The following is a 26075-nucleotide window of genomic DNA, read 5'->3' on the forward strand; positions in this document are numbered from 1 at the left end:
GATAATGAAGCCGTCCATGCCCGCATGCAACAAGACCTAGATGACATTCAGGCCTGGTGTTGTGTATTTTGAATGTGTATTAGAATTGTCCCACATGGGATACCGTAGTGGTGATTTGCAATGCACTATGGGAAATGTAGTGCATAGAGTGAAGAAGCACATTGTAAATAAAATGGCTGTTAACTAAACTCTCCACCCCTGAGTCCTTCTTATAATTGTTATATAGATAAGGGTATAAAACGCCTTGAGACACAACAAAACTGGCGACGAGGACGACAGACTTGCGCATCACTTTGCACTGGAATCGGCGATGTTTAAAGTAAGAAGTTCCTGTCTTTTCTTAATGGCGCGCCCGCAGTTTAGTGCTGATGCAATCGCCTCGTAAAGGTGGCGGTTCCTGTGTTACACAAATAAGAAGGGGGAAAGTAACGATACAGTGAAACGAAGTGGAGGAAAAGGACTGTAAAAACAAAATGGCTATGCTAACCGGCAGAGCGTTTGGACCATTTGATGAAACCGCGGAGCAATGGAGTGCTCATACAGAGTGTTTCGGATTTTTCGTGACTGCAAATGGCATTAAAGATGACGTGAAAGTGGCGACGTTCCTCAGTGTGATCGGAGCAAAAACATTTGGCTTGTTACGGAGTTTGATGCACCCGGATAAGCCTGGCGCTAAGAAATATGATCAGATTGTGGAAGTTTTGGAAACACATTTCGCACCCAAGCTGCTGCTGATTGTGAAACCTGAACCTCTCAGCAAACGAAACCAAGGGGAGGGTGAGTCCATAGTCGAATATGTTGCAGTGTTAAAGAAGCTAACTGAGCATTGTGAGTTTGGTGAAACTCTGAATGACACTCTCCGTGATAGGTTTGTGTGTGGATTAAGATGTGAAGCAACACAGAAGCGCTTGCTCATGACTGACAAACTGACGCTTAAATCAGCAGTGGAGCTCGCTGTGTCTATGGAGTTAGCAGCTAAAGATGCACAGCTGTTGGGGGCTGAAACAAGAGTGCACAGGGTAGCAGCTACACCAGATAAGCATGCAAGGGGCGCCAGAGAGTTTTACAGATGTGGAAGGTCAGGTCATCAGCCATCTGACTGCTGCTGTAAAGACCTGACCTGTCGGAAATGTGAATAGAAAGGACACATTGAACGTGTGTGTAAAGGGCAAAGCAAACAATCCTACACAGAGACACACAAAAACAAACAAGGAAACACATCCAACTGGCGTTCTAAAAAGAAAAACCTACACATGGTGAAACAAGAACAGGAAGACAGTGACACAGACTCTGATGGGGAGCTGAATCTCCATGTGTTAATGGTGAATGGCGGCTCATCAGGCTATGGAGTCACTCCACTACTAGAGGGAATACCAGTCAAAATGGAGCTGGATACGGGGGCCGCTGTCTCCTTGATTTCAGAGAAACTATTCAAATAAAAATTGAATCACCTATCACTGACACCGGCCAAGCTCATCTTAAAGACCTACACTGGGGAAACAGTCCCAATGCTGGGTAAGACGGAGGTCAAGGTGGAGCTTAATGGACAAACCGTGATGCTGCCAGTTTACGTGGTCAAGGGTGACTATCCATCCCTGATGGGCAGGCCATGTTTGGAGAAAATCCATCTGGATTGGAAAAAAGTGAATGTGGTGTCAGTCGAAGAGGCGGGGCTAGCGGCAGTGTTGACTAAGCATGCGGCTGTCTTTGACGGAGAATTGGGGAGGATGAAGGGGATTACGGTCAAACTCAAGGTGAAGCCTGACAGCCAGCCACGATTCCTGAAGGCCAGGAACGTTCCCTACGCCCTCAGACCAAAGGTGGAGGCTGACCTGGAGCGTCTGGTCAAGATAGGGGTCCTGGTGCCGGTTTCGCACAGTGAGTGGGCCACGCCTGTGGTACCAGTGATGAAGAGTGATGGCGCGGTTCGCTTATGTGGAGGTTTCAAAGTAACAGTGAATCCTGAGCTCTCAGCTGAACAGTACCCCCTCCCCAACATTGAAGATCTTTTCGCGGGTCTAGCAGGCGGTCAGAAGTTTAGCAAGATTGATCTATGCCAAGCCTACTTGCAGATGCATGTAGAAGAGGACTCACAGAAGTACCTCACCATCACCACCCACAAGGGCCTCTACAGGTACTGCCGCCTACCCTTTGGTATAACGTCAGCACCAGCATTGTTTCAGCGGGCTATGGACCAGATCTTAAGCGGCATTCCAGGGGTACAATGTTATCTTGACAATATCCTTGTCACAGGAAAGGATGACAACGAGCATCTGCAGAACCTGACGAAGACACTGGGAAGACTTGAAGAGTATGGCTTACGCGTTCGCAAGGAAAAATGCAAATTTTTCCAGCCATCAGTGGAGTACCTAGGCCATGACATCGATGCGGACGGCCTACACACAGCACCGTCGAAAGTGAAAGTCATTGCCGACGCTCCTGCACCTACAAATGTCGGCCAGCTGCGGTCATTCTTGGGTCTCCTGAACTATTATGAAAAGTTTATTCCACAGCTGGCATCACTGTTGAAGCCATTACATGAGTTGTTGTGTCAGGGCAAGGCCTGGGCGTGGACAAAGGAGTGCGAAGCTGCATTCAAGAAAGCCAAAGCAGCTTTGACTGACCCCAGAGTGTTGACGCACTTTGACCTGTCGTTGCAGATTCAGCTGGCCTGTGACACGTCGCCTTATGGCATCGGCGCACTCGTGTCCCACATCTTTCCCTCAGGCGAAGAGAAGCTGATTGCATTCGTGTCAAGGTCCCTGAGCAAGGCAGAAGTGAAATACCCGCAGATCGAAAAAGAAGCTTTGGGCATCATCTTTGGAATCAAAAAGTTCCATCACTACTTGTTCGGAAGGAAATTCACCTTGCTGACGGATCGTCCTCTGACATCGATCTTTGGTCCACACACAGGAATACCCTCCCTGGCAGCGTGCAGGATGCAGCGCTGGGCGCTGCTGTTAAGCGCTCACAATTACAACATCAAATACCGGAGGTCAGCAGCACATGGCAATGCGGACGGATTTCAAGACTTCCACTGCCTGTGCCCTCTGAAGGCTGTGAGCAGAAGGTTTTCTACTTTGGCATGGTGAGCAATGCCCCTGTCATGGCCCGGCAGGTCAAGAAAGAGACCAGAGTGGACCCTACACTATCCAAGGTGCTGGATCGGGAGATACGAGGAGACAGATCACGGGTGTCAGACGCACCACCTAAGCTCCTACCTTACCTGTCAAGAGGGAAGGAGTTCTCTGTCACGTCAGAATGCCTCCTTTGGGGCATGTGGGTGATCATACCACCAAAGCTGCGGAAACATGTCCTCAACGAGCTGCACTCAGGACATTGTGGTATTGTCCAGATGAAGGAGCTGGCACGAAGCTACTTCTGGTGGTCCGGTTTGGATCATGAAATTGAAGTTGAAGCGAAATCATGCCCATCATGTGAGACAACCAGGGATACGCCAAGAGCAGCGCCACTGCATCCATGGGAATGGCCGGCGACACCGTGGCAACGGATCCATTTGGACTTCGCGGGACCAGTGGAAGGAGCGATGTTCCTGGTCGCAGTGGACTCCCATTCCAAATGGCCGGAGGTTGCAGTAATGTCCACTACCACTACGGAGAAAACCTTCGAGACTCAGAGAGATGTTCGGGCAATTTGGTCTGCCGGAGCAGATCGTAACCGACAACGGAACACAGTTCACATCTCAGGAGATGGAGGAGTTCCTCAAGAGCAATGGAATCCAGCACATGTTCTCCGCGCCTTATCATCCATCCACGAATGGATTGGCGAAGAGATTTGTCAGAACGCTGAAATGCGCGTTGAAAGCTGCAAGAAGTGATGCTCTAAAGCAGCGCCTGAATGCTTTCTTGCTGAAATACCGAAACACGCCTCATGCTACGACTGGAGCATCTCCTGCTTACCTACTCATGGGAAGGCAGCTACGGACACGCCTTGACCTGCTAAGGCCAACGTCCACAGAAACAGTGGTGCACGCCAATCAGCAGGATCAAGTCAGCAGACGAGCTCAGAGGTCCAAAGAACGACACTTTGTGGTGGGGGGCAAAGTCCTCGCGCATAACTACACCACCCCAGAGTGGTGGGTCCCGGCTACAGTCATTCAAAAGACGGGCCCCGTTTCATACCGAGTCCGCACCGGAGACGACCGAACATGGAGACGGCATGTAGACCAGTTACTGCCAAGACAGTCGCCACAGGTAACCCAAGAAACAGAGGATCAAGGACCTGCTGGGGGCTCCAGCAGGGACTGGTCGTCCGACCCTGAGACGGTGGCACCATCCACTCTTGTGCCATCGAGGGAGGAAGCCACGCCTGCAGGGTCATGGGAGAGCCAGCCAGAGCCTGCTCCTGAGACTAGGCGTTACCCCCAAAGAGAAAGGCAGCCTCCAGAGCGCCTTAGTTACAGTTAGTGCTAACCTGTGTGTATGGGGCAGAATAATCCCCAGGGTTAGCGGAATGTAGAGGCAGTCTACCCTCTCTTCCAAAGTTATAGTCATTTTCAGTTACTCTGTTTTGTGGACATTCTATTTTAAGGGGAGGAAATATGTTGTGTATTTTGAATGTGTATTAGAATTGTCCCACATGGGATACCGTAGTGGTGATTTGCAATGCACTATGGGAAATGTAGTGCATAGAGTGAAGAAGCACATTGTAAATAAAATGGCCGTTAACTAAACTCTCCACCCCGGAGTCCTTCTTAATTGTTATATAGATAAGGGTATAAAACCCCTTGCGACACAACACTTGGGCTGATAAGTGGCAGGTAACATTCGCACCACACAAGTGCCAGGCAATGACTAACACCGACAAGCAAGCGTCTAACCACCGCCCCTTGACATACAACAGCATTACCATCGCTGAATCCCCCACCATCAACATCCTGGGGGTCACCATTGACCAGAAACTTAACTGGACCAGCCACATAAATACTGTGGCAACAAGAGCAGGTCACAGGCTAGGTATTCATGGCGAGTGTCTCACCTCCTGACTCCCCAAAGCCTTTCCACCATCTACAAGGCACAAGTCAGGAGTGTGATGGAATACTCTCCACTTGCCTTGATGAGTGCAGCTCCAACAACACTCAAGAAGCTCGACACCACCCAACACAAAGCAGCCCGCTTGATTGGCATCCCATCCACCACCTTAAACATTCACTCCCTCCACCACCGGTGCACCGTGGCTGCAGTGTGTACCATCTACAAGATGTACAGCAGCAACTCGCCAAGGCTTCTTCGGCAGCACCTCCCAAACCGACAACCTCTTCTACCTGGAAGAACAAGGACAGAAAGCACATGGGAACACCTGATAGAATACATATATCCCTGAAGGCAGCAGGACAGGCAGAAAAGGTGGTTAAAAAGGTTTATGGGATACTTGCCTACATTAGCCGAGGCATAGAATATAAGAGCAGGGAGGTTATGATGGAGGTGTACAAAACGCTAGTTAGGCCACAGCTGGAATACTGTGTGCAGTTCTGGTCGCCACACTATAGGAAGGATGTGATTGCATTGGAGAGGGTGCAGAGGAGATTCACCAGGATGTTACCAGGGCTGGAGCGCTTCAGCTATGAAGAGAGACTGGACAGGCTGGGGTTGTTTTCCTGAGAGCAGAGAAGGCTGAGGGGGGACCTGATTGAGGTGTACAAAATTATGAGGGGCATAGATAGGGTAGATAGAAAGGAACTTTTCCCCTTAGTAGAGGGGTCAATAACCAAGGTAGGGGCAGGAGGTTTAGAGGGGATTTGAGGAAAAACTTTTCACCCAGAGGGTGGTTGGAATCTGGAACTCACTGCCTGAAAGGGTGGTAGAGGCAGGAACCGTCACAACATTCAAGAAGTATTTAGATGAGCACTTGAACCGCCATAGCATACAAGGCTACAGACAAAGTGCTGGAAAATGGGATTAGAATAGACAGGGCTTGATGGCCGGTGTAGACACGATGGGCCGAAGGGCCTCTTTCTGTGCTGTATAACTCTATGACTCTATGACCACCAACTCCAAGTCAAACACCATTCTAACTTGGAAGTATATTGCCATTCCTTCACCGTCACTGGGTCAAAGTCCTGGAACTCCCTCCCCGACAGCACTGTGGGAGTACCTTCACCACACGGACTGCAGCGGTTCAAGAAGGTGGCTCACCACCACCTTCTCAAGGGCAATTAGGCATGGGCAATAAATGCTGGCCTTCCCAGCGACGCCCACATCCCATGAACGAATAAAAAAAAACTTCATCCCATAACACGCGTACAAGGGCTCAGTAATGTTTATCAGAAAAAGACAAATACAACAACATACTGGTCAGCTTAACAGAGTCTCATCATATTTATGAGGCCACAAACTTAAAATAGTCACTAATAAATCGAGTAATGAATTCAGGAGAAGTGTCTTTACCCAGAGAATGGTGAGAATGGGGAACTCGCTACCACAGGGAGTAGTTGAGGTGAACAGCACAGATGCATTTATGGGGAAGCTACATGAGGGAGAAAGGAATGGGAGGAGATGTTGATCGGGTTAATTGAAGTAGGGTGGGTGTGCAGCATAAACACCAGCATGGACCAGTTGGGCCGAATGGCCTGTTTCTGTGCTGTACATTCTTTGTAACACCATCAACAATCAATCGAAGGGAATCATCAGCACAACAGATTGAAAGATTAAACAGCAGTACAAAAATTTATAAAACATTCATCCATTCCACGTTCATGTCACCCCAGCTGTCTCCAGGGCCCTGTGCTACAGAACAGTGTGACCTCGCTGGTGTCTCTTCAGCTCCCCGGAGCTGTTAAAGCTCTTCGCACAGTCAGAGCATTTAAATGGTCTCTCATCAGTGTGAACTCGCTGGTGTGTCAGCATGTTGGATGACTGAGTGAATCCCTTCCCGCACACGGAGCAGGTGAATGGCCTCTCCCCAGTGTGAGTACGCTGGTGTTCCTTCAGATCTCCGGACCTTGTAAACCTTTTCCCACAGTCAGAACATTTAAACGGTCTCTCATCAGTGTGAACTCGCTGGTGTGCCAGCAGGGGGGATGACTGAGTGAATCCCTTCCCACACACGGAGCAGGTGAATGTCCTCTCCCCAGTGTGAACTCGCTGGTGTATCTTCAGCTCCCCGGTGCTTTTAAAGCTCTTACCACAGTCAGAGCATTTAAATGGTCTCTCATCAGTGTGAACTCGCTGGTGTATCTTCAGCTCCCTGGTGCTTTTAAAGCTCTTACAACAGTCAGAACATTTAAATGGTCTCTCCCCAGTGTGAACTCGCTGGTGTATCTTCAGCTCCCCAGTGCTTTTAAAGCTCTTACCACAGTCAGAGCATTTAAATGGTCTCTCATCAGTGTGAACTCGCTGGTGTTCCAGCAGGTGGGATGACCGAGTGAATCCCTTCCCACACACGGAGCAGGTGAATGGTCTCTCCCCAGTGTGAACACGCTGGTGTCCACTCAGATGCCCGCTTTTAAAGCTCTTACCACAGTCAGAGCATTTAAATGGTCTCTCATCAGTGTGAACTCGCTGGTGTGTAGTCAAATTGCTGGAGCTTTTAAACCACTTCCCACAGTCAGAACATTTAAATGGTCTCTCATCAGTGTGAACTCGCTGGTGTGCCAGCAGGTGGGATGACTGAGTGAATCCCTTCCCACACACGGAGCAGGTGAATGGCCTCTCCCCGGTGTGAACACGCTGGTGTCCATTCAGATGCGTGGAGCTTTTAAAGCTCATCCCACAGTCAGTGCATTTAAATGGTCTCTCATCAGCGTGAACCAACTGGTGTTTCTTCAGATCCCCAGAGGTTTTAAAGCTCTTCCCACAGTCAGAACATTTAATGTGAACAAGCTGGTGTCTCAGGAGGGTGGCAGAATGAGAGAATCGCTTCAAAAACACAGAGCAGGTCAACGGTCTCTCATTGGTGTGGACAAGCTGGTGTCACAGCAGCACGGAGGGTGCAATTAATCACTTCCCACACACGGAGCAGGTTAAAGGTCTCTCCCTAGTGTGATCTTGCTGGTGTATCATCGGAGCGGATGACAGAGTGAATCCCTTCTGGAACACGGGGCCGGTGAACGGGCTCTCCTCAGTGTGTAGCCACTGGTGTTGCTTCAGGTACTTGTAGATTTTGAAGCTCTTCCCACACTCAGAACATTTAAAAGGTCTCTCATTAGTGTGAACTCGCTGGTGTGCCAGCAGGTTGGAAGACCGACTGAATCAGGTCCTGATGAATCGAGCGACTCTGTCTGTTCTTGACGTGATGTTTGGTCTGAGCTTCCTGCCTGTAAATGCTCCACTTCTAAAACCCTGTAAAAGGAGTATAGAAAGGGGTAAGAGGGAGAATGTTGCCTCATGTCCCCCTTTCCGAGCCCAGGGGCAGTGAAGCTGATTTTCAGGCCCCAGCTGCTGCACAGGTTACATACGAACATACGAATTAGGAGCAGGAGTAGGCCACTCGGCCCCTCGAGCCTGCTCCACCATTCAATAAGATCATGGCTGATCTGATTACTCCACATTCCCACCTACCCCCGATAACCTTTCACCCCCTTGCTTATCAAGAATCTATCTACCTCTGCCTTAAAAATATTCAAAGACTCTGCTTCCACCGCCCTCCGAGGAAGAGAGTTTCAAAGACTCACGACCGTCTGTAAGAAAAAATTTCTCCTCATCTCTGTCTTAAATGGGTGACCCCTTATTTTTAAACAGTGACCCCTAGTTCTAGATTCTCCCACAAGAGGAAACATCCTCTCCACATCCACCCTGTCCAGACCCCTCAGGATCTTATATGTTTCAATCAAGTCACCTCTTACTCTTCTAAACTCCAGCAGATACAAGCCTAGCCTGTCCAACCTTTCCTCATAAGACAACCCGCCCATTCCAGGTATTAGTCTAGTAAACCTTCTCTGAACTGCTTCCAACACATTTACATCCTTCCTTAAATAAGGAGACCAATACTGTACACAGTGCTCCAGATGTGGTCTCACCAATGCCCTGTATAACTGAAGCATAACCTCCCTACTTTTGTATTCAGTTTCCCTCGCAATAAATAATAACATTCTATTAGCTTTCCTGATTACTTGTTGTACCTGAATACTAACCTTTTGCGATTCATGCATTAGGACACCCAGATCCCTCTGCATCTCAGAGCTCTGCAATCTCTCATCATTTAGATAATATGCTTCTTTTTTATTCTTCCTGCCAAAATGGACAACTTCACATTTTCCCCACATTATACTCCATTTGCCAGATCTTTGCCCACTCACTTAACTGATCTATATCCCTTTGTAGCCTCCTCATGTCCTCTTCACAATTTACTTTCCTACCTATCTTTGTGTCATCAGCAAATTTAGCAACCATGCCTTCGGTCCCTTCATCCAAGTCATTTATATAAATTGTAAAAAGTTGAGGTCCCAGCACTGATCTCTGTGGCACACCACTCGTTACATCTTGCCAACCAGAAAATGACCCATTTATGCCTACTCTCTGTTTCCTATTAGCTAGCCAATCTTCTATCCATGCCAACATGTTACCCCATACAACATGAGCTTTTATTTTCCGCAATAGTCTTTGATGTGGCACCTTATCAAATGCCTTCTGGAAATCTAAGTACAGTACATCCACCGGTTCCCCTTTATCCACAGCACATGTTACTTCCTCAAAGAACTCCAATAAATTGGTTAAACATGATTTCCCTTTCACAAAACCATGTTGACTCTGCCTGATTACCTTGAACTTTTCCAAGTGCCCTGCTATAACGTCTTCAATAATAGCTTCTAACATCTTCCCTGTGACAGATGTTAAGCTAACTGGCCTGTAGTTTCCTGCTTTCTGTCTCCCTCCCTTTGAGTAAAGGAGTTACATTCACTATTTTCCAATCTAATGGAACCTTCCCCAAATCACGGGAATTTTGGAAAATTAAAACCAATGCATCAACTATCTCACTAGCCACTTCTTTTAAGACCCTAGGATGAAGTCCATCAGGACCTGGGGACTTGTCAGCCCACAGCTCCAACAATTTGCTCAGTACCACTTCCCTGGTGATTGTAATTTTCTTGAGTTCCTCCCTCCCTTCCATTTCCTGATTTACAGCTATTTCTGGGATGTTACTTGAATCCTCTATAGTGAAGACCGATGCAAAATACCTGTTCAATTCAACTGCCATCTCCTTATTTTCAATTATTAATTCCCCAGACTCACTTTCTATAGGACCAATGCTCACTTTGTTAACTCTTTTCTTTTTAAAATATCTATAGAAACTCTTACTATCAGTGTTTATATTTCTAGCTAGCTTTCTCTGGTACTCTCATTTTTCTCTCCTTATTAATCTTTTAGTCATTCTTTGCTGTTTTTTATATTCTGTCCAATCTTCTGACCTGCCAGCCATCTTTGCACAATTATATGCTTTTGCTTTAAGTTTGATACTATCTTTAACTTCTTTAGTTAACCACAGATGGTGGGTCCTCCTCTTGGAATTTTTCTTTCTCGTTGGAATGTATCTATTCTGTGTATTCTGAAATATCCCCTTAAATGTCTGCCACTGCGATTCTATTGACCTATCCCTTAACCTAATTTGCCTGTTCACTTTAGCTAGCTCTGCTTTCATGCCCTCTTAATTGCCCTTATTTAAGTTTAAAATACTAGTCTTGGACCCATTCTTCTCTCCCTCAAACTGAATGTAAAATTCAATCATATTATGATCGCTGCTACCTAGGGGCGCCTTCACTATGAAGTCATTAATTAATCCTATCTCACTGCACAATACCAGGTCTAGTATAGCCTGCTCTCTGGTTGGCTCCAGAACGTGCTGTTCTAAGAAACTATCCCGAAAACATTCTATGAACTCCTCATCTAGGTTACCTTTGCCCATCTGATTTTTCCCGTTTATATGTAGATTAAAATCCCCCATGATTATTGCCATACCTTTCTGACAAGCTCCCATTATTTCTTCCTTTATACTCCATCCTACCGTGTGGTTACTGTCAGGGGGCCTGTACACCACTCCCACAAGTGACTTCTTGCCTTTATCATTTCTCATCTTAACACGTTGGTGCAGCAAGCAATTAGGAAAGCAAATGGTACGTTAGTCTTTATTACAAAAGGATTGTAGGGACTGAAGGCGGATAAATCCTCCGGACCTGATGGCCTACATCCTAGGGTCTTGAGAGAAGTGGCGGTAGGGATTGTGGATGCATTGGTGATTATTTTCCAGAACTCCCTGGACTCAGGAAAGGTCCCGGCAGATTGGAAAACTGCTAATGTAACACCCTTATTTAAGAAGGGAAGTAGACAAAAAGCTGGAAACTATAGACCAGTTAGCCTAACATCTGTGGTTGGCAAAATGTTGGAGTCCATTATTAAGGAAACAGTAACAGAGCATTTGGATAAGCATAATTTAATAGGACAGAGTCAGCATGGTTTTATGAAGGGGAAGTCATGTTTGACAAATTTGCTTGAATTCTTTGAGGGTGTAACATACAGGGTGGATAAAGGGGAACCAGTGGATGTGGTGTATTTGGACTTCCAAAAGGCATTTGACAAGGTTCCACACAAAAGATTACTGATCAAGATAAGAAATCACGGGATTGGGGGTAATATACTGGCATGGGTGGAAGATTGGCTATCTAACAGATAACAAAGAGTTGGGATAAATGGTTCATTCTCGGGCTGGCAATCAGTAACTAGTGGTGTTCCGCAGGGGTCAGTGCTGGGACCCCAACTCTTTACAATCTATATTAACGATTTGGAGGAAGGGACCGAGTGCAACATATCCAAGTTTGCCGACAATACAAAGATGGGAGGGAAAGCAATGAGTGAGGATGAGATAAAAAACCTGCAAAAGGACATAGACAGGCTAAGTGAGTGGGCAGAGATTTGGCAGATGCAACATAATGTTGGAAAGTGTGAGGTTATGCACTTTGGCAGAAAAAATCAAAGAGCAAGTTATTATCTAAATGGAGAGAAACTGCAAAGTGCTACAGTACAAAGGGATCTGGGGGTCCTGGTGCATGAAACACAAAAAGTTAGTATGCAGGTGCAGCAGGTGATCAGGAAGGCCAATGGAATCTTGGCTTTTATTGCAAGGGGGATGGAGTATAAAAACAGGGAGGTCTTGCTGCAGTTATACAGGGTATTGGTGAGGCCACACCTGGAATACTGCGTGCAGTTTTGGTTTCCATATTTAAGAAAAGATATACTTGCTCTCGAGGTGGTTCAGAGAAGGTTCACTCGGTTGATTCCGGAGATGAGGGGGTTGACGTATGAGGAAAGGTTGAGTAGGTTGGGACTCTACTCATTGGAGTTCAGAAGAATGAGAGGCGATCTTATCGAAACATATAAGATTGTGAGGGGGCTTGATCGGGTGGATGCGGGGAGGATGTTTCCACTGATGGGTGAGATTAGAACTAGGGGGCATAATCTAAGAATAAGGGGCTGCCCTTTCAAAACTGAGATGAGGAGAAACTTCTTCACTAAGGAGGGTAGTAAATCTATGGAATTTGCTACCCCAGAGAGCTGTGGAAGATGCAAAATTAAATAAATTTAAAATGGAGATAGACAGTTTCCTAGCAGATAAGGGAATTAGGGGTTACGGGGAGAAGGCAGGGAAGTGGACGTGAGTCTCGATTCGGATCAGCCATAATCTTATTGAATGGCGGAGCAGGCCCGAGGGGCCGTATGGCCTACTCCTGCTCCTACTTCTTATGATTGGAGTATAAGAGTAAAGTCTTACTGCAATTATATAGGGCCTTGGTGAGACCACACCTGGAGTATTGTGTACAGTTTTGGTCTCCTTACCTAAGGAAGGATATACTTGCCTCAGAGGGAGTGCAACAAATGTTCACCAGACTGATTCCTGGGATTGGGGGGGATTGTCCTGTGAGGAGAGATTGAGGAGACTGGGCCTATATTCCCAGGAATTTTGAAGAATGAGAGGTGATCTCATTGAAACATCTACAATTCTTACAGGGTTTGACAGGGTAGATGCTGGGAGACGGTTTCCCCTGGCTGGGGAGTCTCGAACCAGGGGTCACAGTCTCAGAATAAGGGGTCGGCCATTTAGGACTGAGATGAGGAGACATTTCTTCATTCAGAGGGTGGTGAATCTTTGGAATTCTCTGCCCCAGAGGGCTGTGGAGGCTCAGTCATTGAGTATAATCAAGGCTGAGATCGATAGATTTTGGGACTCATGGGGAATCAAGGGATTTGGGGATCGGGCAGGAAGGTGGAGATGAGGTAGAAGATCAGCCATGATCTTATTGAATGGCGGAGCAGGCTCGAAGGGCCGAATGGCCTGCTCCTGCTCCTATTTCTTATGTTCTTAAGAAAGCTGTTTGCTATAGCCTGCTGCACCACGACAAATACACAGAGGATTTCAGTTATGTGGAGAGACTGGAGAAGCTGGGATTGTTCTCCTTGGAGCAGAGAAGGTGCAGCGGAGATTTAATAGAGGTGTTCAAAACATGAAGGGTTTTGATAGAGTAAATAGGAGCATGGGAACAGGAGGAGGCCATTCAGCCCCTCCAGCCTGTTCCACCATTCAATGAGATCATGGCTGATCTGTGTCTTAACTCCACCCACCTGCCTTGGCTCCATATCCCTTTGCTCCCTCGTCTAGCAAAAATCTATGGCTCTCGGATTTAAAATGATTAATTGAGCTGGCATCGACTGCTTTCTGCGGGAGAGGGTTCCACACTTCTACCACCCTTTGTGTGAAGAAGTGTTTCCCAACTTCTCTCCTGAATGGCCTGGCTCTGATTTTAAGGTGATGTCCCCTTGTCCTCGACTCCCCCACCGGCAGAAAAAGTTTCTCTCTATCTACTCTACCAATTCCTTTCAAAATCCTAAAATCCTCAATCACTCCTTAACCTTCTAGATTCCAGGGAACACAAGCCTAGTTTATGTAATCTCTCCCTCATAATCTAACCCTTGGAGCCCGGGTAACATTCTGGTGAATCTGTGCTGCATTCCTTCCAAGGCCAGTATATCCTTTCTGAGGTGCGGTGCCCAGAACTGTACACAGTGCTCCAGGGAGTTCCTGAGAGTTAATGTGCGTAGGTCCCTGAAGGTGGCGGGACATATTGAGAGAGTGGTTAACAAAGCATATGGGATCTTGGGCTTCATAAATAGAGGTATTGAGTACAAAAGTAGAGAAGTTATGCTGAACCTTTATAAAGCGCTGGTTAGGCCACAACTGGAGTATTGCGTCCAGTTCTGGTCACCACACTTTAGGAAGGATGTGAAGGCCCTTGAGAGGGTGCAGAGGAGATTTACCAGAATGGTTCCGGGGATGGGGGATCTTAGCTACAAGGACAGGTTGGAGAAGCTGGATTTGCTTTCATTAGAGCAAAGGAGGTTGAGGGGTGATTTGACAGAGGTGTACAAGATTATGACAGGTGTGGATGGGCTAGACGGGGAAAGGCTGTTCCCACTAGTTGATGGTACAAGGACTAGGGGACACAGATTTAAGGTTTTGGGCAAGAGATACAGGGGGGAAGTGAGGGAAAACTTTTTTACGCAGCGAGTGATGAGGACCTGGAACTCGCTGCCGACAGAAGTGGTGGAAGCGGAGACACTCAATGTTTTCAAGGGGAGACTGGATAGGCACTTGAGGGAAATAAACTTGCAGGGCTACGGGGATAGAGCGGGGGAGTGGGACTGACTGGATTGTTCTACAGAGAGCCAGCATGGACTCGATGGGCCTGTTAGAACCGGGTTTTCCTGGTCCTCGTCTTGAGTTCCGTAGTACGAAGAATGATTTCAGGCTCGAGGGTTCGGAGAGTTAAAACAACATTTTATTACTTCCAACTGTTCGCAGTGGTCACACAGTATATTGAGGTCTTTTACAGTACATTCGTGTCCCGAGAGTCACACCGGGTTAGGCACGTGTTGCCAGCATTTACGTCCCCGGGAGGTGTCTGACTCTCTTGATGATCCACACGTCTTCTGGCTAAGAGCGAATGCCGGTCGGGAAGCCCCTTTTATACAGTGGGACAAGGGTCATTACATCACTTCCCTGGCAACAAGCGTTCTCCAATGGGGATCACTTAAGCCCTTTCAGTTTGGCCATGATCTGGTCTTCAGTCTGGCGGGCAAGTCCTGACTTGTCTCACTGCTGCATATGCCTTCCTGAAGTAGCGGATCGTGATTGGGCACCGCACAATAGCTAGTCAATCATCTTCTAGCTAGCAGTTACGCCCTTTCAGTGACCTTTATTGCTCGTTAACACTTGGCCGCAGGCTGGGGCAGGTGTCTCTCTTTTCTGCTAGCTTTGCACTTTGCAAAGTTGGGGCTGCTCTTTAATCTAATCTAGACTTTCCTTGTGCGAAGCCATTTTTGTAAGCCAATTCATCGTCCATTTTATTCACATTTCCACAGGCCGAATGGCCTCCTGTTGTGCCGTTATGACTCTCTTGGGGTCTAACCAGGGCTTTGTATAGCTGTAGCTTATAAGCAGAAACTGTTTCCAGTGGCAGGAGGGTCGGTAACCAGAGGACACAGATATAAGGTCATTGACAAAAGAACCAGAGGCGAGGTGAGGAGAATTTTATTGACGCAGCGAGTTGTTGTGATCTGGAATGCGCTGCCTGAAAGGGCGGTGGAAGCAGAGTCAATAATAACGTTCACTGGGGAATTGGATAAATACTTGAAGGGGAAACATTTTCAGGGCTATGGGGAAAGAGCAGGGGAGTGGGACTAAATGGAGAGCTCGTTCAAAGAGCCGGCACAGGCACGATGGGCTGAATGGCCTCCTTCTGTGCTGTCTGATTCTAGGAGCCACTCCTAGAGTGGAGTGGTGCCCGCAGGGATCGCTTGGCAGGAAATTGGGAGGAGGTGGTTCACACGCAGACAGCACCTGATTTCGAGACGCTGTCCTTTTAAAATTGGTCCTCCATAGGCAAGGAGGGACTCGGACCCTTTAATGAATACCACTTTGAAAAGAAGAGTCCCTGTCCCTTTAAGAGCCCTCCGCCCACCACTCCCACCTTTTTCTTAAAGTCTTTGAAATTAATAATAAAAGTTAATGCAGAAAAAATGTGTGTGTGTCTGACTGTATTTTAGTGAGTATCTGTGTCTGTGTGTCTGTCTGACTGTATGTGTGTGTGTCTGTGCAGAATAGCATCATAGAATGATACAGCACAGAAGAAGGCCATTCGGCCCATCGTGCCTGTGCCGGCTCTTTGAAAGAGCGATCCAATTAATCCCACTCCCCCTGCTCTTTCCCCAAAGTCCTGTAAATGTTTTCCCTTCAAGTATTTATCTCAATCTCTTTTGAATTATAATATTGAATCTGCTTCCACCGCCCTTTCAGGCAGTGCATTCCAGATCACAACAACTTGGTGTGAAAATCTGTTTCCTCATGTCACCTCTGGTTCTTTTGCCAATCGCCTTAAATCTGGTTTCTGTCCCTTCAGCCATTGGAAACGGTTTCTCCTTATTTACTCTCTCAAAATCCATCCTGATTTTGAACAACTCTATCAAATCTCCTCTTAATCTTCTTTGCTTAAGGAGAACAACCCCAGCTTCTCCCGTCTCTCCACGTAACTCAAGTCCCTCATCCCTGGTCCCATTCTAGTAAATTTCTTCTGCACCCTCTCTAAGGCCTTGACATCCTTCCTAAAGTGTGGTGCCCAGCGGAAGCCGAGCCAGTGTTTTATAAAGGCTTAGCATAACCTGCTTGCTTTTGTACTCTATTCCTCTATTAATAAAGTCAAGGATCCTGTATGCTTTTTTAACAGCCTTCTCAACTTGTCCTGCCACCTTCTAAGATTTGTGTACATACACCCCGAGGCCTCTCTGTTCCTGCACCCTCTTTAAAACTGGACCATTTAGTTTATATTGCCTCTCCTCATTCTTCCTACCAAAATGAATCACTTCACACTTCTCTACATTAAATTTAATCTGCCACGTTTCTGCCCATTTCACCAGTCTGGCTACATCCTCCTGAAGTCTGTTACTATCCTCATTGTTTGCTACATTTCTGAGTTTTGTGTCATCTGTAAATTTTGGAATTTTGCCCTGGATCCCCAAGTCCAGGTCATTAATATATATCAAAAAAAGCAGTGGTCCGAATCAATGTTCACGTTAAGTTGCGCGGCCACGCAGCGGTCTGGAGGTCCCGCGCAGCCGGCTCACCGCCCTATAAATGGAATAAACGCGCATGTGCGGAAATTTGAATGGGCCGTGCAGCCCGTTAAAGGGGACACACACCTAAAAAAAAAAGAGGGAACATTGATCCTAATACCGACCCCTGGGGAACATCACTGTTTACCTCCCTCCAGTCTGAAAAGCAACCGTTCACCACTACTCTCTGCTTTCTGTCCCTTGGCAGAAAATTGTGAGGGGGCGAGAGCAAACAACACCTGATTTCTCACCAAGCACTCACGGGAGCAGGGGATTAGCCCTACTTTAAATGTCAGTCTCTTAAATATACATTAAAAAAAAGGGAGACGCTGTCCCTTTAAAATCAGTCATCCACGGGGACGCGGTCCCTTTAATGAAAATCATATAGAAGAGAGCGCCTGTCCCTTTAAGAGAACCCCCACCACTCCCATATTTCTCTTAAAGTGCTTGAAATTAATAATTAAAAATGCTGAAAATTAATATTAAGAAAATGAATTCAGGGAGAAGAAATATTTTTACTCACAAGTATTTGTTCCACAGGGTTTGTTATTTCATCAATTTAAAAGCGAACTTCTTTTACTTAATAAAAAGTATCTTCTGCAAAACAAAATTAGTTTGAGCTGTAAAATGTGAAAGGAACATTAAAAATAAACTTTTCCGGGCTCACAGATCCTGAGCCACTTTACAAAATGGCGGCGGGCCGATCCGTCCAATCAGCCGGTTCCAGGTCCCGCCTCCTCCTTCGCCGCGATTGGTTGGAGGACCAACGCACCTCGGTCAGTCCTCCAGGCTCAGCCTCCCCTCGCTCATTGGTGGAGAGCTCACGTCTATCATTGTACGACGGCGACGTCTTGACGTGACTGGTTGGGCGAAGAGCGGGGTGGGCGCGCGGGGCGCCGGCTCGCTCCTCCAGCCCCACCCCGCTCGCTCCCTATTGGTCAGAAGTTCCCGTCAATCAAGCCCTGGGCCCGGGTCACGTGTCCCTGGAGCGCGCTCCGCCAAATTGAAGCAGCTCCGCTCGGGGCCCGGATCCGCGGACTCTCAGGTTTGGATTCCCCTTTATTCTCTCCCCTCCTCTGATCTCAATCGGATCTGGGGGAAAACTCACTTTCCCTCACTGATTGCAGCTCTTCACCAACACCGACTTTACAAAGAAAGCCCCGCGCGGCAGCCTGGAGCTCGGGCCCAGTGCGCAGGCGCGGGGGAGGATGATTGACAGTGGTCCAGGGTGTGTGCTGAGCATGCGCGGTGCGGGCCCGGCGCCTGTGGAGCAGGAGAGGGCGGGGCCATGGGGCGCATGCGCGGGGTCAGCCACAACTCAGCGCGGCGGCCAGACCGCTTGCTGGAGCGCGGGGGCTTGTGGGGATTGCAGCCGCCATTACTGCTGATCCTTTCAACCAACCTGTGCAGCAGCTGGGGCCTGAAAATCAGCTTCACTGCCCCTGGGCTGGGAAAGGTGGATATGTAAAACTGTGACCCCTGGTTCTAGAAACATAGAAGATAGGAGCAGGAGTAGGCCATTCGGCCCCACGAGCCTGCTCCGCCATTCAATGCGATCATGGCTGATCATCCAAATTCAGTACCCTGTCCCTGTCTTCTCCCCATATCCCTTTAGCCTTAAGAAATATATCTAACTCCTTCTTGAATATATTTAATGAACTGGCCTCAACTGCCTTGTGTGGTAGAGAATTCCACAGTTTAACCACTCTCTGGGTGAAGAAATTCCTCCTCATCTCTGTCCTAAATGGCTTACCCCTTATCCTTAGACTGTGACCCCTGGTTCTGGACTCCCCAACCATCGGGAACATCCTTCCTGCATCTAGTCCTGTTAGAATTTTATAAGTTTCAATGAGATTCCCTCTCATTCTTCTAAACTCCAGCTGGAATACTGTGTGCAGTTCTGGTCGCCACACTACAGGAAGGATGTGATCGCGTTGGAGAGGGTGCAGAGGAGGTTCACCAGGATGTTACCAGGGCTGGAGCGCTTCAGCTATGAAGAGAGACTGGGCAGATTGGGTTTGTTTTCCTTGGAGCAGAGGCGGCTGAGGGGGGACATGATTGAGGTGTACAAAATTATGAGGGGCATAGATAGGATGGATGCTGAGGAGCTTTTTCCCTTAGTAGAGGGGTCAATAAATAGGGGGCATAGATTCAAGGTAAAGGGCGGGAGGTTTAGAGGGGATTTGAGAAAGAACTTTTTCACCCAGAGGGTGGTTGGAGTCTGGAACTCACTGCCTGAAAGGGTTGTGGAGGCAGGAACCCTCACAACATTTAAGAAGCATTTGGATGAGCACTTGAAATGCCACAGCATACAAGGCTACGGACCAAATGCTGGAATATGGGATTAGATTAGACAGGGCTTGATGGCCGGCGCGGACACGATGGGCCGAAGGGCCTCTATCCGTGCTGTATAACTCAATGACTATGTATAAGCCCAATCGACCCAACCTCTCCTCATACATCATTCCTGCCGAGACGCTCCTTAAAACCCACCTCTGTGACCAAGCTTTTGGCCATCTGCCCTAATTTCTCCTTGTGGCTCGGGGTCACATTTTTCAATGTCTTACAATACTCCTGTGCAGCGCCTTGGGATGTTTTCCTACGTTAAAGGCGCTATAGAAATACAAGTTGTTGTTGTTCTCATTGTTGGATGTGAGCTCTGAACAGGCCCCGCCCCCTCCCCTACTCCGCATGCGCCGCTCCAAGGTGAGCGCGGGCTCTGAACAGGCCCCGCCCCCTCCCCCTACTCCGCATGCGCCGCTCCAAGGTGAGCGCGGGCTCTGAACAGGCCCCGCCCCTCCCCCGACTCCGCATGCGCCGCTCCAAGGTGAGCGCGGGCTCTGAACAGGCCCCGCCCCTCCCCCTACTCCGCATGCGCCGCTCCAAGGTGAGCATGGGCTCTGAACAGACCCCGCCCCCTCCCCCTACTCCGCATGCGCCGCTGGGCCCCGCTCCCGAGGATGAGTCGCTACTGCGCCTGCGCAGGGCCTCGCATTCTGGGGAAGGCCCGGGGTCACCGGCGGAAAGTGAGTTTTATCAGGGTTTTTTTTATATAGCAGAGAGAAGCGCGGGCGGGGAGATGAATAAAAAGAAAATACAAACTGCACCGTCCCAGCACCGAGCGGAGCGGATTGAGCGGCCGCAGCCCCGTCTTCTGCAGGGAGCCGGACTGGGGCACGTCATCAACTCCACGGCGGTGACTGACGGGAGCTCCGACCAATAGGGAGAGAGTGGGCGGAGCTCGGAGCACTGAGATGGCAGCGGGTCCTCCAACCAATCGGAGTGTCCGAGGGGCGGGACTTCCGCCACCCGCTTCTCCCACTGCTGAGACAAGTGGAATGCAGCAGAGGGCGCTCTTCTGAGTTTGGGGCTCAGGCCTGTTAGTGGAGCAGTGCAGAGGGAACTTTACTCTGCACTGGGCTTTACTCCCTCAGCACAGCACTGGAGGGGCAGCACAGAGTTTTAGACTCCAGTCTCTGGAGTGGGACTTCAACCCACAACCTTCTGACTCAGAGGGGAGAGTGCTGCCACCTGAGCCACGTCTGACACTCTGTATCTAACCCGTGCTGTACCTGCCCTGGGAGTGTCTGATGGGACAGTGTAGAGGGAGCATTACTTTGTATCTAACTCATGCTGTACCTGCCCTGGGAGTGTTTGATGGGACCGTGTAGAGGGAGATTTATTGTGTATCTAACCCGTGCTGTACCTGCCCTGGGAGTGTTTGATGGGACAGTGTAGAGGGAGCTTTACTCTGTATCTAACCCGTGCTGCACCTGCCCTGGGATTGTTTGATGGGACCGTGTAGAGGGAGCTTTACTCTGTATCTAACCCGTGCTGTAACTGCCCTAGGATTGTTTGATGGGACAGTGTAGAGGGAGCTTTACTCTGTATCTAACCCGTGCTGTAGCCGCCCTGGGAGTGTTTGATGGGACAGTGTAGTGGGAGCTTTACCCTGTATCTAACCCGTGCTGTAGCCGCCCTGGGAGTGTTTGATGGGACAGTGTAGAGGGAGCTTTACTCTGTATCTAACCCCGTGCTGTACCTGCCCTGGGAGTGTTTGATGGGACAGTGTAGTGGGAGCTTTACCCTGTATCTAACCCGTGCTGTAGCCGCCCTGGGAGTGTTTGATGGGACAGTGTAGAGGGAGCTTTACTCTGTATCTAACCCGTGCTGTACCTGCTTTGGGAGTGTTTGATGGGATAGTGCAGAGGGTGCTTTACGCTGTGTCTAACCCGTGCCGTACCTGCCCTGGGAGTGTTTGATGGGACAGTGTAGCGGGAGCTTTACTCTGTATCTAACCCGTGCTGTACCTGCCCTGAGAGTGTTTGATGGGACAGTGTAGAGGGAGCTTTACTCTGTATCTAACCCCGTGCTGTACCTGCCCTGGGAGTGTTTGATGGGACAGTGTGGAGGGAGCTTTACTCTGTATCTAACCCGTGCTGTACCTGCCCTGGGAGTGTTTGATTGGACAGTGTAGAGGGAGCTTTACTCTGTATCTAACCTGTGCTGTACGTGCCCTGGGAGTGTTTGATGGGACAGTGTAGAGGGAGCTTTACTCTGTATCTAACCCATGCTGTACCTGCCCTGGGAGTGTTTGACGGGACAGTGTAGAGGGAACTTTACTCTGTATCTAACCCGTGCTGTACCTGCCCTGGGAGTGTTTGATGGGACAGTGTGGAGGGAGCTTTACTCTGTATCTAACCCGTGCTGTACCTGCCCTGGGAGTGTTTGATGGGACAGTGTAGAGGGAGCTTTACTCTGTATCTAACCCGTGCTGTACCTGCCCTGGGAGTGTTTGATGGGACAGTGTAGAGGGAGCTTTACTCTGTACCTATCCCGTGCTGTACCTGCCCTGGGAGTGTTTGATGGGACAGTGTAGAGGGAGCTTTACTCTGTATCTAACCCGTGCTGTACCTGCCCTGGGAGTGTTTGATGGGACAGTGTAGAGGAAGCTTTACTCTGTGTCTAACCCGTGCTGTACCTGCCCTGGGAGTGTTTGATGGGACAGTGTAGAGGAAGCTTTACTCTGTGTCTAACCCGTGCTGTACCTGCCCTGGGAGTGTTTGATGGGACAGTGTAGAGGGAGCTTTATGCTGTGTCTAACCCGTGCTGTACCTGCCCTGGGAGTGTTTGATGGGACAGTGTAGAGGGAGCTTTACTCTGTATCTAACCCGTGCTGTACCTGCCCTGGGAGTGTTTGATGGGACAGTGCAGAGGGAGCTTTACTCTGTGTCTAACCCGTGCTCCACCATTCAATAAGATCATGGCTGATCTGATCTTGGCCTCACCTCCACTTTTCTGCCTGTTCCCCATGACCCTCGACTCCCCTGTAGTTCAAACATCTGTCTGTCTCAGCCTTGAATATATTCAGTGACTCCGCCTCCACAGCTCTCTGGGGTAGAGAATTCCAAAGATTCACGACCCTCAGAGAAGAAATTCCTCCTCATCTCCGTCTTAAATGGGCGACCCCTTATTCTGAAACTATGCTCCCTAGTTCTAGATTCCCCCACGAGGGGAAACATCCTCTCAGCATCCACCCTGTCGAGCCCCCTCAGAATCTTATGTTTCAATAAGATCACCTCTCATTCTTCTAAACTCCAATGAGTATCAGCCCAACCTGCTCAACCTTTCCTCATAAGACAACCCCTTCACCCCAGGAATCAACCTCGTGAACCTTCTCTGAACTGCCTCCAATGCAAGTATATCCCTCCTTAAATAAGGAGACCAAAACTGTCCGCAGTACTCCAGGTGTGGTCTCACCAACGCCCTGTACAGTTGTAGCAAGACTTCCCTACTTTTAATCCCCCCCCTGGTAATAAAGGCCAACGTTCCATTTCCCTTCCTAATTACTTGCTGTACCTGCATGTTAACTTTTTGTGTTTCATGTACGAGGACCCCCAGATCCCTCTGTACCGCAGCGTTCTGCAGTCTCTCTCCATTTAATAACAATTTGCTTTCCTATTCTTCCTACCAAAGTGGATAACCTCACATTTTCCCACATTATACTCCATCTGCCAATGTTTTGCCCACTCACTTAGCCGATCTATATCCCTTTGCAGACTCTGGCGTAGAAATTGGGTTTTGGCTTAGCCAGGGCTTTAGCGCCAGAGGTTCGTGCCGGCGCTAAGTCCCCCTGCGCGTGCCAAAAATTCAGTAGTGCCGCGCCCAAACGGCTGCCGGCGCTACTGAAGGGTCTTAGCGCCTGGAAAGGGGCGCTAACTGCCGTTTAGCGCCGCAATTCCGGCGCTGCGGCACCCGATGCGGTGCGGCAGGCTGGGGAAGTGCAGGCCTCCTCCTTCCGTTAAGGAGGAGCTGCCTGCACCCGGCCGCGGCCCGCGCAAATCTGTTTAAAAATGAGCCCGGCACCTCGGACAAGTGCCGGGCTTGCATCTGTTCCGGGGGTGGGGGGGAGAAGTCCGGGGAGGGAGCTGCGGGCAGGCAGCCAGCGGGAAAGCGGCCGGCCGCCGCGGGGCCTTTAATGCGCCGGCGCAAACACATGTTGGACTCTGTTGCCAGAGTCTTAGTTGCGGCTGCCACGGGCGAGGCGGCCGCAACTGAATTTCGGCGCTGGGGCCTGTCGGCATGGCAACCGGGACGCTGCGCACACCGATGACGTCATCGGTGCCGGCGCAGCGCTACCGGTGCAACGCCGCTTTAGGGCCCCAGGGAATTTTTCAACTGGCCATAACTCTGGCGCTAGTCCCTCTAGTGCCTCAAAAGCGGCGCTAAGGCTAGTGAATTTCTAGGCCTCTGTGTCCTCCTCACAACTTGCTTTCCCACCTATCTTTGTATCGTTAGCAAATTTGGCTACAGTACACTCGGTCCCTTCATCCAAGTCATTAATATAAATTGTAAATAGTTGAGGCCCCGGCACTGATCCCTGTGGCACCCCACTAGTTACAGTTTGCCAACCTGAAAATGACCCATTTATCCCGACTCTCTGTTTTCTGTTAGTTAGCCAATCCTCTATCCATGCTAATATATTACCCCCAACCCCGTGAGCTCTTACCTTGTGCGGTAACCTTTTATGTGACACCTTATCGAATGCCTTCTGGAAATCCAAATACACCACATCTACTGGTTCCCCTTTATCCACCCTGCTCGTTACATCCTCAAAGAGCTCCAGCAAATTTGTCAAACATGATTTCCCTTTCATAAAACCAGGCTGACTCTGCTTGACGATATTATGATTTTCTAAATGCCCTGCTATCACTTCCTTAATGGGACAAGTTCAGAAACAAAAGATGACACTAGATGAAGTGTAAACAGAAATGGCAGCTGCCATGTGTGAGAGAGAAAAAATGAAAGAAAGAGATCGGGTCCGAGGTTATGATCTGAAATTGTTGAACTCGATGTTGAGTCCAGAAAGCTGTAAAGTGCCAAATCGAAAGATGAGGTGCTGCTCCTCGAGCTTACATTGAGCTTCATTGGAACAGTGTAAGAGGCCGAGGACAGAGAGGTCAGAGTGGGAGTGGAGCGGAGAATTAGTGACAGGCGACCCGAAGCTCGGGGTCACCCTTACCGACTGAACGGAGGTGATCTGCAAAGCGGTCGCCCAATCTGCGGTTGGTCTCCCCAATGTAGAGGAGAATTAAAGTGACAGACAAATCTAATTGAATTTTTTGATGAAGTAACAGGGAGGATCGATGAAGGGAATGCAATGGATGTTGTCTACATGGATTTTCAGAAGGCGTTTGACAAAGTACCACATAGAAGGCTGGTTAACAAAATTGAGGCTCATGGAATAGGTGGGTCAGTGGCAGCTTGGATAAGGAATTGGCTTAAGGACAGAAAACAGTGAGTTGTGGTAAATGGCTGTTTTTCAGACTGGAGGATGGTAGACAGTGGTGTTCCCCAAGGGTCAGTGCTGGGGTCACTGGAGGATTGTAGACAGTGGTGTTCCCCAAGGGTCAGTGCTGGGGCCACTGCTTTTTTTGATAGATAGATAGATATCGATATAATAGATGCATTGCTGGTCATCTTCCAAAATTCGATAGTCTCTGGAACAGTTCCCATGGATTGGAGGGAAGCTAATATTACCCCACTATTCAAAAAAGGTGGAAGAGAGAAAATGGGGAATTATAGACCGGTAAGTCTGACATCAGTAGTGCGGAAAATGTCCATTATAAAAGATTTAATAGCAGAGCACTTGGAAAACAGTGACACGATCGGACAAAGTCAACATGGATTTACAAAAGGTAAATCATGGTTGACTAATCTCCTGGAATTTTTTGAGGATGTAACTGGTAAAATAGATAAGGGATGTGGTGTATTTGGACTTTCAAAAGGCTTTCGATAAGGTCCCGCATAAGAGATTAGCATGTAAAGTTAAGGCACATGGGATTGGGGCAAGGTATTGACTTGGATAGAGAACTGGTTGGCAGACAGAAGCAAGGAGTTGGAATAAATGGGTCTTTTTCCAAGTGGCAGGCAGTGACTAGTGGGGTACCGCAGGGATTGGTCCTTGGACCCCAGCTAGTCACAATGTATATTAATGATCTAGAAAAGGGAACTAGATGTAATATCTCCAAGTTTGCAGATGACACAAAGCTGGATGGGCGTGTGTGCTGTGAGGAGGATGCTGAGAAACTCCAGTATGATTTGGACAGGTTGGGTGATTGGGCAGAAGCATGGCAGATGCAATATAACGTGGATAAATGCGAGGTTATCCACTTTGGTGTCAAAAACAGGAAGACAGATTATTATCAGAATGGCAATAGATTGGGAGAAGAGGAAGTGCAACGAGACCTGGGTGTCCATGTGCACCAGTCGCTGAAGGTAAGCATGCAGGTGCAGCAGGCAGTTAAGAAGGCAAATGGTATGTTGGCCTTCGTAGCGAGAGGGTTTGAGTACAGGAACAAGCATGTCTTCCTGCAGTTGTACAGGGCCTTGGTGAGACCACATCTTGAGTATTGTGTGCAGTTTTGGTCACCTTATCTGAGGAAGGATGTTCTTGCCATGGAG

At 48.6% G+C, this 26075-nt stretch overlaps 1 protein-coding gene across 1 annotated transcript in view; it reads right to left on the reverse strand.

Annotated features, from left to right (window-relative positions):
• Positions 1-6263: 6263 nt before the first annotated feature.
• Positions 6264-26075, reverse strand: part of LOC147084086 (uncharacterized) — a 42114-nt gene continuing 22302 nt past the window's right edge. The window contains exon 3 of the mRNA XM_085979895.1: positions 6264-7754. Coding sequence (XP_085836021.1) covers positions 6747-7754 — 1008 coding nt within the window. The 3' untranslated portion in view covers positions 6264-6746. The remainder of the gene's footprint in view (positions 7755-26075) is intronic.

The sequence above is a fragment of the Somniosus microcephalus genome, unplaced genomic scaffold (assembly GCF_052327205.1).
Source record: "Somniosus microcephalus isolate GS21.2 unplaced genomic scaffold, FLI_Smic_1.0 scaffold2, whole genome shotgun sequence".
Classification (NCBI taxonomy): Eukaryota; Metazoa; Chordata; class Chondrichthyes; order Squaliformes; family Somniosidae; genus Somniosus; species Somniosus microcephalus.